The 17,690-nt window shown below is 31.2% G+C and overlaps 1 protein-coding gene across 1 annotated transcript in view; it reads right to left on the bottom strand.

Annotated features, from left to right (window-relative positions):
• The window catches only part of Ncam2 (neural cell adhesion molecule 2), a 233,167-nt gene that overhangs the window by 160,908 nt on the left and 54,569 nt on the right, over nt 1-17,690 (bottom strand). Inside the window, exon 9 of the mRNA XM_076866974.2 lies at nt 3,554-3,704. Coding sequence (XP_076723089.1) covers nt 3,554-3,704 — 151 coding nt within the window. The remainder of the gene's footprint in view (nt 1-3,553; nt 3,705-17,690) is intronic.

Below are 17,690 nucleotides of genomic sequence, written 5' to 3' on the forward strand. Positions count from 1 at the left end.
ATATTCAAAACACACAAGGAACTGAATTCAATAGCAAGAAAAGACATTATGTAATTTTAAAATGGTCAAAGGACTTGAACATACCTTTCTCAAAAGAAGATACTCAACAGGACAATACATGAAAAAATACACAGCTTCACTAATTAGAAAAATGCAAACTAAATCCATATTAAGGTATTATCTCATACCTGTTAGAATAGTTTATATTAAGGAGATGACGGATAAGTATTGAAGAGGATGCAGAGAAAAGGAGACAAGCTTTTATAGTATGCTGTAAGTTGAAAAGTAAATTAGTGTTGCCTCTATAGAAAACTGCATGGAGATTCCTCAAGGGAAAACAACAACAATAACAACAACAAAAAACACCATATGATCCAGTAATCCTTGTGGGTACATTACTAAGTGGAAATAAAATTAGCACCCTCTAGAGAATCTGTACACCCATGTTCACCGTAGCATTATTCACAATAGTCAAGAAATGCAATAAATATTAATGCCCATCCAGGATACAAGCATAAAGAAAATGTGGTATGTACACCCAATGACTTACTTTTCAATTGTAACATGGATGAATCTGGAGGGTATTACAGTAAATGAAACAAGTCAGGCACAGAGAGAAAAATATTGTATGAGCTCACTTATTCATGGGATTTAATAAAATTGAGTTCATACTTTATAGAGTTCAATGATAGTTACCAAAGCCTGGAGGGGTGAAAAGGAAGGAGAAGGGAAGTTGCTGAACACAGGATGCAAAGTTTCAAATAGTTAGGAGATATAGGTTTGGAAGTCTATTGCATAGCCAGATGACTATCATCAATAATAATATATTGCATATTTAAAATAACTGAGGGCAAATTTTAAATGTCTCACCATAAAATCAATTGGCAATATATATTAATATACAAATATGTTAGTCATTTAAATTTAATTGTTAAATACTGTATAAGTACATCAAAACATCATATTGTATCCCATAAATATATATAATTATAATTTGCCAATCAAAAATAATATAAATAATACAGTTTTTAAAACCACCTTATTTATATATCATAAATACATAAAAATGTTTGTAATATGCCCCTAATGAATGTAAAAGAAACATTTTAAAATATGAAATAAAAATAATAGTACATGATTATTTGCATATGAATTATACAATTATAAAATATAAAAGGAAACTATATAATTTTATTTTGAGCTTTAGGATAAACACTTATCTCGAAATACTTAAGCTGAAAACAATTAATATTTATTTAAGCCTGTAAAGGAGAAATGAATCTGTGATTAAAAGAAGCTTGTGCTTTGTTAGAAATCAGTATTTGAAAAATAGATATCCTAAAATAGATAAAGATAAAATAGATATCCTAAGTATTTTTATATTAAATTATTCATTTTACTAAAAGATTGCAATAGTAAAGAATTCACACTGTAATATAACATCACTTTTATCATTATTTTCTACATAGTTAAAATCGATGGCAACTAAAAATATCATATCATTATATATTAGAATTTCACATTATCTTCAAGTTTTTCTCCACCTATCCCTTTCAAATACGAATATGTGTTAAGTTTGATTTAATCTTGTTAGTCCTGGTGTTCCAATAAAGGAGGAGTTGTTTTATTCTTCTGTGTGTCTGCTTTCACTCATCACAGAACCTGAATCTTAAGGTAGATACAATTGGCTTTTAAATTTTTTTTCATGAGGTTTTAGAATAGAGAAATTACATATCATAGTTTAGGTTTTTATTTATGACATACAGACACCTATGCAGTCATTCATGGATGATAATGCAGAAGTCCTAAGGTATCTTTTATGGATGTGGCTATGCTTGAAGAAAAGCACTTTTTAATGGTTTGAGTATAAAGATGCCACAAAAATAAACCTTTTATTCCATAAAGAAAGAATCTGAGATCCCAAGAATGCAAGTTATACTGCTGAATAGCACCAACCTTAGAAGGAGCATATTAGTTAATCTTAACAGTCTAGTGTCATGAGCCATTCTGCCTTACCCTGTTTTGGAAGGTACGTACATTTTTCAAAAGCTCCCCTTTTGTAAGTACTTGCAACAGGGATTCAATAATAGTCTTACAATATGTTAAATAACTTTTAATTTATTTTTAAAAGACAAAATAAGTCCTAAATATTGTTTTCTTAGTGAGAGTAAGTTGCCTAGCCCTTGTTTGAATAGTTGGAAGAAGCCAGTAGTATTCAAAGGGTTTGTCTTAAAAATTGTTGGGCGCTTTCAAATGTTAATCATATATTAAAACCTTAGGTTTATGTTTATTTATATAAATATTAAACAAAGACAAAAATCATAAAGAAAATTTTGTTCTAAACATACATATTTCAAATTACAAAATATAAACAGGTGGAAGTTTGAGGAATATTTTCATTTTTCCTATTGCTGACCTAAAAAAGAAATGTACTTAAGGATGATGAAAAAATAGCTGCATATAATATGAGTGCGGAGGAAGCATGTGAAGTAAGTTAATATTATCACTTCCTCCTTTGTACATTCTCCACAATATTTGTTTATCTGTTCGGTTTTTAAGACATGTGATGACAATAAAATGACTTTCTTGGAAGTCACCTAATATTAGCAAAGTGAATAAATATGTAAAATAACATACTTAACTTATGTCAATTCTTGAAAAAGTGTTTTCTTTCTAAAGGGATTCTCAATAGAAAATGTATCTATTTTTTCACAGTTACTGTTGCTTTCTATCAATATTAATGTACCAGAAATATGCCCATAGAAATGTTTTGTCAACAAGAATTATCTCAAACATTTCTACTAAGACAGCTATGTTCCTTCAAGCATCAGAGAGTTTCTAACACTGATGGTTCATAAATATTTATTGAGAATGATGCTAAATTTCTTCCTTTTTAAATAACATATATAGCATCTTACTTTAAAATTCTATTCAATGACTTAAAGTGAACTGTGAAAGCCCATCTTGTATTAGCCTTCTTGCTTCCCAATCTCATAGTCATGAACACCTTTTTTTTTTTTTCAAATTTACTCTAAAAACTGGCCTAGTAATTGTCCTATTTTCAAGACAGACAACAAGCACAATCTGGATAAAATAGAAGTACTGATGCATTTCACTGTATTTATGATAGTGTTTCATATCTTAAGAAGATGCAAAATAATTTAATAAAAGAATAAGAAATGAAAAGAGTCTTTGCATATGTGAGGCACAGAATCATGATATATTTTTTAAAGCACACATAAAAGTCTAAGGAGTTATTGAACATTATTGATAAGTGATATGATTTAGCTAACGCTCAGTTTGGGGTTAAATATTATAAAAACGAAAGTCATCATTCCAGGATGGGCCATTAAATATGCAGCTCTGTGAAATGTCCCATTACCTCCACTAGATGTCTCTAATAACTGACTTTGAATGGCTACATTCCTTCTAAATGCTATTCATTAAACACTGAAACAGGAATTGCACATGTATTTTGATTTTCTTATAAAAATCATATTTTTCAAGGCAGATGAATTTGCTTTAATAAACATACAAATTGAAAGTAACTTACATTCAATATCAAGGTACATGCTTTTTTGATGTCCTCCAATTCTACTTGCTGCTTCACAGTCGTACCTCCCTGAATCTGACAGCTTTACATCTTTAATATGCAGTGATGAGCTTCCATGTTGCCCTTTGACTTCAATGCGGCCGTCTGGGCTCTGTTTACATTGATTCAGGAAAAAGAAAGATTTTATGCTTGTTTGTCTAAAACAATGATCATATTCACGATGCTTATTAAATATGCATGTAAATGAAAATAATCTCACATCAGCATGTGAGATTATCATCAAATTTCAAAAGTACTGTTTCTGCATTTTTTACTTATTGTTCTTTAGCTTATCCATTTCACTTGCTGCCTTTCTTACAAGGACATTGACATGTACTGACCATTTGGATATATATTTTATCAATCACTCATACCTAGTATGCTTTTTGCTTTTTAAAAAATTTTCATGTTCTTCTTGGAAGGATTTTGTTGGTTTCCAATTATATTCACTATAAATACAAATGCTGTCTAAAAACTACCAATGAAAATTGTATTTCTGCTATATTTTGGTTAAGTATTTTGTCTTATTCATTTTTGAATGAGTAAAATAGCATCGCACATAAGCAAAATTTACACCATATTCATCACAGATAAATTATTAAACACATAGTAATCACTACTTAAGTTCTTCATAGGAAATCACTAGAAACAATATGGAAATGATTAATCATTTATTTCAAGGATATTGATTCAAATCAAGGAATTGCTTACAATTCAATATTGTATAGATTATATTTCCAATGGGAATTCTTGTTGCAATTTAACTAGCATAACACATAAAATATTTTTTTCAATCACATAAATACCTTTATAACACTCACACATAAACACAGCTAGTATATTGATTAATTTTACTTCAAATAGAAAATATAGCAAACTTTTAACAATTTATAATTCATTAGAAAAAGTAATTTACTGTTTTTAATAGATTATTTTCAGTATTTGAGGTTTCAGTGCCTCAATGAACTATTATATACTATACATGGTAAAAATGTCTTTATCTTATAAAATGATCAATTTTATATGTGACCAAAATTCACATAAATTTTAGTACATGTGTGAAAATTGTTTCATAAAAACTTTGTTTATGATTATCATCAAATTATTTTTTATTCATATCAAAGACTATTTCAAAGATGTTTCTTAATCATAATATTGATTGAAGGGCACAGTAGAAATACTTTCTTGTCATAACTTTATTTATTAATGAAGTTATTAGATAATCTTAAATCTAATTTAAATTGACAATTTAATAATTAAGTTATCCAGTCACTCATATTTTGTTCACTATCAGAAAGGTGGTGTTCAAAACCAAGCAACTTAGAATAGGATTTCTATGCCCAAAATACGTTCACCAAAATCTAAATGTTGTTAAAATAAAAGGTAAAGTGAGATATTCTAATTTTCAAGATGTTCAGCTGCCAAATTGATTTAATTAATTGAGAGAAAAGGACAAAAAATAAAAATTGACAGAAGTTTAAAATCAGAATGAGTAAGCCCAAAAGCCAAATCACCAGTTTCTTCCTAAGGTGACTAGAGGATTTTCATAATCTCACGCCCTTGAGCCAGGCTTCTCTTTTTAAGCACTGAACTCTGCTGGCTCTCACGACATCCACTTGCCCAGTGTGCTCCCAGTTTCACTTCTCTGACTACCTCTTGGTCTCTGCTGCAGATTCCTCTCACCGTAGAGGAACCTTGGATTCCTCCCTGGATTTTATTCTCTTTTCAGTGCACACACTCCAGTTAGGCCCTCTCTTGCCTGCCCACAGCTAAACTGATGCCCTCTGATGAATCTTTCTCCTGTCAGAATCCCTCTTTCCTTGGAGATGGGGAGTCAGATATCTTAGTTCCAGATCATGACCCTTTGAGACCTACCTTACATCACAATGTACAGGTCTAAAATCATCATTCTCCACCACCAGCACAATCTGTTCTTTTTTTCAATGAATGATAGTAATTACTTTCCAAGACCCATGCTATATACTATGTGCTCACCCTTGGATCAGTTTCTAAAATTTAATTTACTTATTTTCCAATTGCTAAAAAATGTGAGTCTGTCAACTTTCTCAACGATATCTTTTTCTATTTTCAGAAACAATATTTTCTTCAACCTATCTGTTGTCCACCTCACCTGTTCACAGTCTCTGGTTGCACTCCTTTGAGTATAAAGACAGGGGTCTCTGGATTTTAGAGAGAACAATTATACCTTTAGGTTGATCCTGACCCACAAGGACTCCCATACTCTGTGAAAGCCACTGAAATGATATTGCTTATTATTTCTTTGACACCAAGTCATTACAGCTGAAGACATTTTTTTTGTGTGTAGCTGTGAATAATTTTAAAAAGCAACTGATCTTATTTTAATTCTCATGGCAACTTCATGAATATTTCTTCTTCCCCATTTCTATTGTTGTAAATATCGTCACTGTACAAAAAATCAGTATGATATTAGTAATAATATTGGTACTTCAAAGTTATTATCCATATATATGAAATTGTTAACAGAAATTCTGGAGAAATACAGTTTCTTTTTCTTAAATGAATCAAACAATGTGTGATTGACTGGGAAATTCTTATTTTCAGAGTTAACATTGCATTCATAGAGAGATGCTATGTGCTTTTAACTCAGATACTTACACTGGAAGACCAAAGTCATTCCTTCACATATCTGACATTCTAAAGGACATCTCTGTCTTTGTGCTATAAAGAGACATTGCACATATCTGAAAGAAATTTCATTTATATCTTGGCTTTGATTCAATACCTAAAGAAGATTCATTTAATACATCTGATATTTGATTGAGACAGGTTAATGGACATTTTAGCTGTCTACCTAGTGTTTCCAGGTTCTATCACTGAATTAAGTAAGATGATTAGAAAGCAAATTGTCTGACTGCACATTATTATTCTTACCCTTCACAGAAATGCACACTCTGAAATTTTGCTGTTATATTCTTTGCCTTTCTAGAAGGTCAGTTTAAAAACTTCTTATTTGAATAGTATTTCAATATTTTATAAATTAATTAAGCTTTAAGTTTATGGTCCTTTTAAGTATTACTTAATCAAATATCTTGATTTAGTTCCATCTTAAAATTCTGTTGGCAATTTTAATTGTAGCAAAATTGTAAATATGCAAAGTGCCATGTTCATAGGCTTTTTCTTGAGTGATCTTACAGACTAGATACTTATTGCCAAATTTAGAATTTAATTGTACTTGAGAGTACATTTTAGGCAGCCTATATTTCTCTTTTTCTACTCTGTTTCTTTGAAAATATTTGGAGTCATTGATGCCTCTGGCCTTTTTAAGAGAAATCTGGATCATGTTGCTGAGAAACCTTACAATTGCATGAATATTCTGTGTGCTTACTCTACACAAAGCAGGCGCTGAGGACATGATGTTGAGAAAAATTGAATAGTTTTTACTTTTAGTGTCATTAAAAGTCTAACAGGGAAGAAAGACATTAGTTGTGAAATATTCTACAAATCATTTGTGAAAAGTACCACGTGGGAACATTGCTGTTCTTTTCTGAGGTGACTAAAGAAAAGAAGCAGTAGAGTCAGAAGTATGTTCCCTGAAAAACTGAAGTGTGATTGTATCTAAAAATGTTGAGAGGTTGATAATAAGAAGAGAATTCCAAGTAGACTCTGCCAGGAAACAATGAAAGAACAGAGATAGGCCAGCAGACACCCAGGAGGAAGTAAAGTGATGTGGGGTCTCATGATGTAAAACAGGTGAATAGAGACTGCATGCAGAACCCAAGACAAATGTAGACTAACAAAAAACTCCATCTAATTTTGTACCTGTGAATTCTATATCATGTACTTCCTTCCTAATGGCATTATATCTCTACCTATAGTCAATTAAACCCAACTTCACACACTTAAAAGAGAAAGCATAACTGCTAAATATGCAAAAAGGAAAGTAGTCTATGGTTTACCATTATTTATCCAAATTTCTCAAAATTGTGTTAGTATTTCATTGAACAATTCCTGCAGTCATCAAATAATTTTAAATGGAAAGCTTTTCTTTCCTCCTTATAAGATTCTTGTATTAGCTATTATCATCAATTTTCTTCCTTCTGGGCTTGCTCCCAGATTCCTAATTCTCTATCTTGACTTCATGAACTGAACTTTTGTACAATTACCCTTCCTCCTAGCAGTATAAGTCAGTACAATAAAGATTAATATGTGCAATAAAAGTTCTGGTTATTTTATACCAGGTAGTAGTGCTATTTTCTTTCTCTTTCACATATAATCAAAAATTTATTCAACAAATAAAAATTTAATATAATAATTTTAATAGGTAAAATGATGGATAAATGGTAACTGTTTTTCAGAATTTTAATTTTTTTCCACTTATTATTTAAATGAATCCCATAATTCTACCACGGGATTAGAACTAGTAGCCTCATTTTCAGAAGAAGACATTAAGGCACAAAACATTAAATGACCTATGCAGGATGGAGAGTCTATAGCTTATAACTGATAGTAGCTACCTGCCCAGCCAGTCTGAATTTTTTATCTGAAATACATTTTCTATATGCCTAACCACTTGAGGCAAAATTGTGATGTTGAACTGCATATTGTACCACAGCTAGTGGTATAAAGGCACTGGACTAGATTCTGAGGGTAGAAAAATTCATAAGAAAGGCAAGCTATTGGTAAATCAAGTAAACATGCTTATAATAGAAAATGACAAATTATAATTAATTATGATATAGATTCAGGAAGAATATCAAATATGATCTACAGAAGTGAGGAACAGTTTCTTGAACGTATTTCTAAACAGAAGGACAAGTAATAATAATAACCCAGGTAATAGTATGACTACAAATTTTCAGAACCATAGGAAAAAAAATAAATGTGATTTCTTGTTCAAAATGTATTAAAATTTCAAGATGAGAACAAGTAATAATAAGCATTGGGTGCTCCTGAGTGTGGACCTGTATTCAATCACACCTGCTGTATGTGCATAAAGTAAGCCCTGGTGAGCAAATCAGGGCAAAGTAGAAAGGAAATGGGAAGTATAGACCTACACTTGAGAGAAAAAAACTCAAAGAATTGAAAGGAGTTCACTCAAGCTGCCAAATTCAAAATGATAAGGAGAATGTTTAAGTTGAAGTAGTTAGATAAATAAAATAAACTATGATAAAGAATCTCAAAAGCCATGGGAAAACTAAAAACAAACAAACAAAACAACATGAAAAGAGGTACAACATCATTAGTCCTTAGGGAAATAGAGATCATAACCATTATACTACTTTCTTCACACTGGAGTGACTTAAAACCTAATAACAAATGCTTGAGTGAATGGATGCAGAGAAGTTGGAATCTTTATACACACCATGTGGGCATGTAAAATAGTGCAGGTTTATTGAGAAAAGTCTGATAGTGTCTCCAAATGGTAAACCTTGAGTTACCAAACAAATTAGCAATTATATTCTCAAGAGAAATGAAGATATATATCCACACAAAAACTTGTACATGAATACTCATAATAGTATTATGAATAAAACCTGACACTTAAAACAGAACCAAATGTTCATCCACTGATGCATGGTTTTAAAATCCATATAAAGAAATATTTAGCAAAAAAAAATGTTATTAAGTGTTTGCATATACTTCAACTTGGAGGAATCTTGAAAATATTTTTCTAAGTAGAAAAAACCTGTAATAAAGGCCAAATATTGAATGATTCCATTTATTTCAAATTTCCAGGAGAGGTAAATCTACACAAATAAGACGCAGGAGTGGTTAACCAGGACTGGCAGGGGAATGGGAGATGGTAGTAAGATGACTGAGAGGGAGAGATGGAAATGTTCTAACACTAATTAGTCTAATGATTCCACAATTCTAGTAATACAGTAAAAGATTTTTAATTGTATATGTAATGGGTCAATTGTATGCAATGTAAACTAGGTTTAAATAGCACTCCTAAAATATAAAGACAAGGGAAGGGAAGGAGTTTCAGTGATTTACCAACAATTGGAAAAGGATGTGAAAAGTTTCAGGAAGAAGAGAAAGGTGTATGCATTAGTAATTTAAAAAGATCTCTCACACTGCAAGGTGAAGGATAAATTAGAAAGGGTGATGGGTTGGGGATGTGGCTCAAGCAGTAGCGCGCTGGACTGGCATGTATGCAGCCCAGGTTTGATCCTCAGCACCACATACAAACAAAGATGCTGTGTCCACTGAAAATACTAAAAAATAAATATTAAAAAATTCTCTCTCTCTCTCTCTCTCCTCTAAAAGAAAGAAAGAAAGGGTGTTATAGTTTGAGTGTTTGTAATCCCCCCATATTGATGCATTGAAACCCTAAATTCCAAGATGATGGCATTAAGACATGGCAACTTTGGTAGGTCATTACTTCATGATAAAACACTCTTTACAGTATTAATGTCTTGGTTACCAAAAATCAAGCCAGTGACTTCTAGCAAATGCGGAAAGGGACATAAGAAATCTATGCCTCATGAAAAGTGGCCTCAATCAACACCAAATCCTCCCTGCCAGCCCTATGATCTTGGATTTTCTGGTCTCTACAACTATGAGAAATGAATTTCCCTGTTTAAGTCACTTAATTTATGGTCCTTTGGTATGGCAGTCTAAATATACCAAGACAGTGTGGCAAGGAGATCCACTGGAAAACTTCAGTGATAATGTTCTGGAGAAATGCAGAGTTAGTGGACATGGAGAGAAGTGAGTAGATTCCACAAATAGATCCAGGTGAAATCAACAGCATTTAGTCAATGGTTAGATGGAAAAGAAAGGAAGAAAGAAATACATATAGTTTTCTGTCAAAGACCTCTAGATGGAAAATATCTTAGTATATTCTTATATGTATAGTAAGTAATACATATACATACATACATATATATATATGTATGTGTATATATATATATACACACACATATTTTAACATAATCAAGGATATTTTCATAATCTGCTTGCATTTCATCTCATATTATGAATTTGGTATTTTAAAACCAATATCTAAAATTAAATACTGTAATAAGTAAAAAATAGAATAAAACATTCAGAGATTTAATTCTAAAAACTTAGACTAGGTGCATTCCAACTGACAAATATCAGAATGCTGTTTTTCATGTGACCAGAATATTTTATATGACTGCTTGGATGTTCTATCTATTTAATATATTAGTTGTGGCTATCCACTGCAAGAACAAATTGTTCAGAGTAACATACTGGCTGTGTTTCCTGAAAGCATACTGGGAAATTAGTACTTAGACTCTGATTCTGGAGATAACTACTATACTTAACTGTACCTCAATCTCTCTACATATAATTCACTAATAAGAGTACAAATGTCATATGATTGCTATGCAGATTAAATCAGTGAATATTTATAAAGAGTTCAGCATCTGTTGATTCCTTTATAAACTGGTACAAAAATCTGATATCTAGACTTAAGCAATAAGTACACGGGTCTTATGTCCATTCTATGTCATTTTCTAAAATTATTCTACATATATTCTACCCTCTAAACAAATAATAATTCTCCTATCCTCTACTTAATTAACAGCATATTATTGTTGCTGGACTTGTCTCCTAATCCCAGGAATAGCATGCATATTATTTTTATTCTTTATATTCCATGGACAAAATGTGACATATTCAGTAAAAAGCAAAAACATAACTAGGGTAAAGGACTTCTTCAGGGCAGGAAAATCACTGTTATAGTTTAGATATGATATATCTCCTAAAAGCTCATGTGTGAGACAATTTAGAGGGAAATAATTGAATTATGAGAGGTTTAACTTAATCAGTTAATTAATACCCTAAAAGGGATTAACTTGCTGCTAACTATAGGTAGGTAGGCTGTGGTTGGAAGCAGAGCTCTCTCTGCTTTCTGGTGCTATGTCTTGCACTGCTTTCCTCTGCCATATCTTTTCTGCCATGATGTTCTATTTTACTTTGGACCCTAAGGAATGGAGTTGGCTATCTATAGACTGAGACCTCTGAGACCACAAGCCCCTTAATGAAATTTCCCTCTTCTGATTGTTCTTGTCAGGTCTTTTGGTCACAGCAGCAAAATGCTGACTAAAACAATCACTCCTAGTAAGTGATAAAGCACATCACATAATCCCATTTGTTTGCTATCATAATTACTTATTATGGTTATTAATAATGGTTGGAATACTAAATAAGTAAATTAGAAAAAGGAAAATGTTAATGTAATGTGTGTGAACACAATTTTGCCATACTTGTTGGTTTCCCTGACAAAATATTTTTAGGTTGTATCTATCCATGTATAATTTTAACTGAATGAGAAAGTAAATATTTGATAATGTCATTATTTAGAAAATTCAATACATGTGAATTGGAGATATAAGTATGGTGTTGGAGTAGAAAACCAGCACTTAGAAACTCCAACTGAGTCCAGGTATCCATCTATGCAACATTTCATTGTTTACTCCAATATGAAGAAGTATGGAAAAATAACGATAATTTGGGGGTTCCATTTTTTAATGTATTGTTTATAATTGAGAAGAAATTATGAACAAGCATCAATAAGGGATAAAGAGGTCAAGAAAATACTCAGCTCTCAAAATTACATCTCTTCTAAGGTGAAATTTAGTTTCATGTCACACAACAATGAAAATATTAGAAAAATATCTGAAGGAATGTAACAAACGGTATTTGGAAACTTTTTTTGTTCAGCATGCTTTATAGCATGGCCAGATGTAGTGTGATGATTTATGCCATACATTTGAACTCAACACAAAGACACTGATATCATTTTATTAAACCATACTGTGTTTGAAGTAATGTAAGAACTCCTGAAAACTGTATTGTTTCAAGGCCTTGAAGAAGCCATAAGTCCTATGCTTTGATATTATTTAACCCAAAATTTAGAAATTTTTACTATTTAACCCAATTATCAATGTTTCTTATTGGAAAACAGAAAAATACAAAAATTCCTAGAATTAGAATGCAAAGCATTGGTAGTTATTGAAGTTTGGTGATATATATATGGAATTTCCTTGTACTATTCTGTGTTGTGCCTTGTTTTCAAATTGCATTTTGCATTTTACCATGGAAATTTTCAAACAGCACATAACAGATGAAATCTATTCCTGCAGTCTTTTTCCTGAATCAACAGAACATGTGCAGCATATCAGAATCCAAATTCAATTCCAGAGCTTGATACTACAGCCCAATTACAAACCCAGAAGTTTTTGTATTGAAAAGTACTGAGATTTTGTACTAACATAGTTTGAGTAATGCACAGTATTTAACTCTTGTTTCTTTTACCTACTTATAATAAAAAGTAAATGAGGCTCAGTACTAGGTATGTAGTAACTATAACGATACTCAGTGGTACATTTAGTGACTAAGCAGCAGCAGTCATATAATTAAAATTATAGACAAATGTTATTTAAAAATGAAACAAAAGAAACACAATACCCACCATAATGTTGATCAATAATGTCATGTTAAGTGCTTACAAAATGCCTGATATGTAGAATATCTTAAATAAAAGTTAATAGAGTCACCACTACATTTGTCCTCTAGTCTGTTTTTATATAAGTCTCATCAATAATTCTATGGGAATTGCATCATTTGTTTTCTTAATGATCAATGTGAGGTTCAACACTTTGTAAATTTTGTCTTGTTGTTGCTGATTGTTTAAATTCAGATAATAAATCACACACCTCTTAATCCACTATGACAAGATAATATCTAAAAAAAATTTTTAAATTGTCACTAGTTCCAAAGCCACAGTTAATGTTGGAAAGTGTAATGCATTTGCCAGCTAGTGACCACATTTTGTCACAGATATCGAAATTGTTATATTGTAAAAAAAAAAAAAATCAGTATTTGTTTCATTTAGTTAAACTGATGCTACCAAATTGAAACTACATAGCAATACATGTATAGTTCCTTTCCTTATGAAAATCATATTATTCTAATTAATGTGTTTAAATATCTATACAAAATAAATTATAAAACATTTTATCTGGTAGATACAAATGCATTATGTGTTGGTAGTATTATAGCAATATATGTTCTTTTTTGAATACGAAGTTTACAATGGTCTCATGTACTATATTTTGGTGTCTTATAACTATATTTGGGGTGGGAAGCCAAGAAGCTGAAGATTATACCCATGCAGCTATGCTTTGAAATCTCCTTAATTTGTCCTCTGGTATATATATTTATATATTTTAGGAAATATTTTCATAAGACATTGATGGAAACACAAAAATTACCAACCAACCACCAATATTAGAAAATCACAATTTCATGAAATCATTTTCTGTTATACATACATTTCCATATATACACAAGAAATGAGTACTTAAAAATTAAAACTATAGATAACAATAGATGTGCTGCTTTGAGATTGTGAGTTTGGTTTCAGTTTTTTTGTCTTTAAAGTAAATAACTCTTCATAAAGAATTATTAAGTTAGTTTGCAAATATTTTGGTTACTTTCTGTAGATTGTCATTTCACTCACAACGTTCAACAGGAAAAGAAAAAATGACTCGGTTTAAAAAAAAATGGGTGTTAGGACCAAATGTACAGGTTTGAAAGAAGACATACAAATGGCAAACATATTTATGAAAAAACTCTCAACATTATGAATCACCAGGGAAATGCAAGTCAAAACCAAAAGTCATCACCTCATTCTAGTAAGTATGGCTATTATCAAGTTACTAAAGATAGCAACTGCTGGGGAAGATGTCTAGAAAAGAGAATAATTGCATTTTATTAGTGGAAATGTAAATTAGTACAGCCATAATGAAAAATGGAAAACAATATGGAAGCTCTTCAAAAGTTAAAACCAGAAATACCCTTTGATCCAAAACCCCCAAACTGGAAACACATACAAAGAAGAGAAATCAACTGGAAACACATACAAAGTAAGAGAAATCAGTATGGCAGAGAGACATCTCTATTCCCATATTTACTGCATCACTCTTAAAATTAGCCAATAAATGAAACAATTTACAAGTCCATCAACTGATTAATGGATAAATAAAATGTATTACATACTCACAAACACATAGCATTTTCACTGTGGTGAACAAAACACCTGCCTGACAAGAACAATGTAAAGGAGGAAAAGCTTATTTGGTGCTAAGGGTTTCAGAGGTCTCTGTCCATGGACCAACAACTCCATTGCTCTGGGTCAGAGGAGAGGAAGAAGATTATGGCAGAGAGATATGGCAGAAGAAAGCAGCTCAGAACATGGCACCAGGAAGCAGGGAGAGAGCTCCACTCACCACGGAAAAAATATAAACCCTAAAAGCATGCCTGCAATAAACCCTCTCTTTCAGTCACAACCTACCTGCCTACAATTAATGCCCATTTAAGCCCTATTAACAGATCAGTCCACTTATTAGATTAGGGTTCTCATACTCCACGTATTTCACCTTTAAACTTTTGTACATTGTCTCACACATGAGCTTTTAGGAGTACCTAATATTTAAACCATAACACACACACACACACACACACACACACACACACAATACTATTCAGACACAAATAGAATGAAATCTGATAATTTGTTACTCGTGTCTGGAACTGATGATCATTATGTTAAATGAAATAAACCAGTCAGCAAAAGAAAGGTACTATATGATCTCTTTATATATTGAATTAAAAAAAAAGTTTATTTCACGGAGGTTGGAAATATAATGGTGGTTAATAGAGGTTGAAAAAGTAGGTTAAGATAGGATAAGGAAGAGGTGAATCAATAGGTTAAAATTACAGTTAGATAGCAGATGTTCTGGTGTACTATTGACAGTTGGATGACTGCAGGTAATAATAATATACTTCATATTTCAAGAATCAGAAGGAAAAATTTAAAGGTTGATAAATGCTTGAAGAGATAAATTTATTTATCCTGATTTAAACATAACACAATGTATATATGCATAAAAAGTCATATGGTATCTTATAAATATGATTTTTTTCCTTTTATGTATTATTTAATAGAAACAAATTTATAATAAAGATTATTTGAAAACAAGAAAGTTAAAACAAAATATACTAACCAAACTTCTTAAAATTGTTAAAAAATAATTAAAAGAGAAGGAACACTTCAGATAGCATATAATAGAATTTATTAAAATTACAATGTATAGGAGAAACAGGGCTGGAAACATTAATGAGGTATGATATACATATTTTTAAACAAAAGTTAGAAGATTTTTTAAGATACTTCCCCTGTGTGGAATAAATAAATCTATAATATGACCCTCAACATAGGGTAAGATAGAGAATGGACTTTGTAAAATACAATAAGATCATATAAAATATTCTATGTTATATCCCTTTCTCTAAAATAATTTTAAAACAATTATGGACCAGAGAGTTTGTGATTAATCTTTACAGGAATTTTTATCAATCACTAGATGATAAAAATGAATTATGAACATTATCATTAAAGAAAAGTCTGATAACATGGGCTCTAGAGACCCATGAAACTTAGATAATCTGGAAAGTTATTGCTCGCTTTACTACAAAACATACAATCATGAGAAACAGTCCTCATCAAGCTTCTAATTGTGTGTTGGTTTATGCAGACATAAGAAGGATTTGAGTAATTATATGACATGGCATACTGCTGAAAATTTTGTAAGAAGATATTAAAAAGTATACTACTTGGTGGTAAAAGTATGTCATGTGCTATCACAGTGCTGTCCAAAACAGCAAGTTAGAAACATTTCCTATAATTCAGGAAGATATGAGTAAAGACATAATGAACCCCCAACATCTTCTCCTCTATTATGTACAACAAAATCCTGCAGTTCTAGTGTCTGTTAATCTCCTGCTTTTCTCAAATTTTGTATGAGAGTTATCATTTGTCCTTAAAGGAGCTTTCAATTTATAGATAAATTATTAATTTGTAAAGCATCAGATTACATTTACTTTTTCAAATATTTATCAATGGGTATATGGATATTCTATAACTTCAATGTTATCAGAGTTCAAAAAACAAACAAATAAATAAATATTATCAGAGTTCATAACATTTCTGGGTGTGGTGAACATTGAAATTAAATGCAAATATATGTTTAAACAACTATGGCATTTCATGTAAAGTTAAAATATTTTCTCACTTTAGAAGTTAAATAACTGGACTGCACATTATCCTTAATTTACTTAAGAACCTATTAATTAATGTGAAGATATTCAGAATTAATAATACTGGTTAAAATCAGTTGCTTTTCACATTGATTTCAGTTTCACTTTTTAAAGAATCTTGGCCACTCAAAACATAATTAGAAACTATAGTAATTACTTCCAAGTTTTGAGAAAGTTTTAATTTCACTCATGACTAAATGTGTACTCATTGTTCTGGATGAGAAAAGTATATATGACATTCAAAAAAATTACAACATGCATGGATTGGTGGAGGAAGTGTTAAATTTCATTTAGTTAAAATGAATTGATTTTTATGGTAGAATGTGAGTAAGCAGAGTGCCATGCAGGGTGCCAGCTAATTTTGAATCACATATGAGTATATAGAAACTTTCTAGATAGAATATATTCTGTGAGTTATTTTCTTTTTAAATAGTCATTATTTAATGCGATTAGGGTGCTAAAGATTAAAGGATAAGTGAGTGGATGAGAAACTGTACAAAGTTCTTCTGGACATTTAAAACTTTGAGATATTTACTTATTGTCCAAACAAAGATGTTTGGTTGGACAGAAAGGACTGAAGTTCAGTGGAGAGAAGGCCTATTACCAAAATTCGTAGCTTCCAAAATTAATTCAGTCAGGACACTAGACAGGAAGCCCAAGGAAGTGAGCACAGATAGAGAAATCCAAGAATGAAGTCCAAACTAGGTCCTTTGGTTATTTAGAGTTTAATAAGAATGACAAAAAGTGATTTATAGGCATGAACAGTACCGTAAGAAAAAATCCAGGTGTGTGTACTCGAAACCAAATAACATGTTTCATAGAAGACATAACTGGGTCATTGCTGCTGCAGACCAGAAAAAAAGATAAGCAACAATAATTTACCATTAGGTTTAATAAAGTGAAGTTCGTTGGTAAACTTGCCAGAGAGTATCTGTGGAGTGATGAGGTCAAAGTCTAATTGGAGTGCATTTAAGAAATA

Source organism: Callospermophilus lateralis, chromosome 10 (genome assembly GCF_048772815.1).
Source record: "Callospermophilus lateralis isolate mCalLat2 chromosome 10, mCalLat2.hap1, whole genome shotgun sequence".
In the NCBI taxonomy this organism is placed as follows: Eukaryota; Metazoa; Chordata; class Mammalia; order Rodentia; family Sciuridae; genus Callospermophilus; species Callospermophilus lateralis.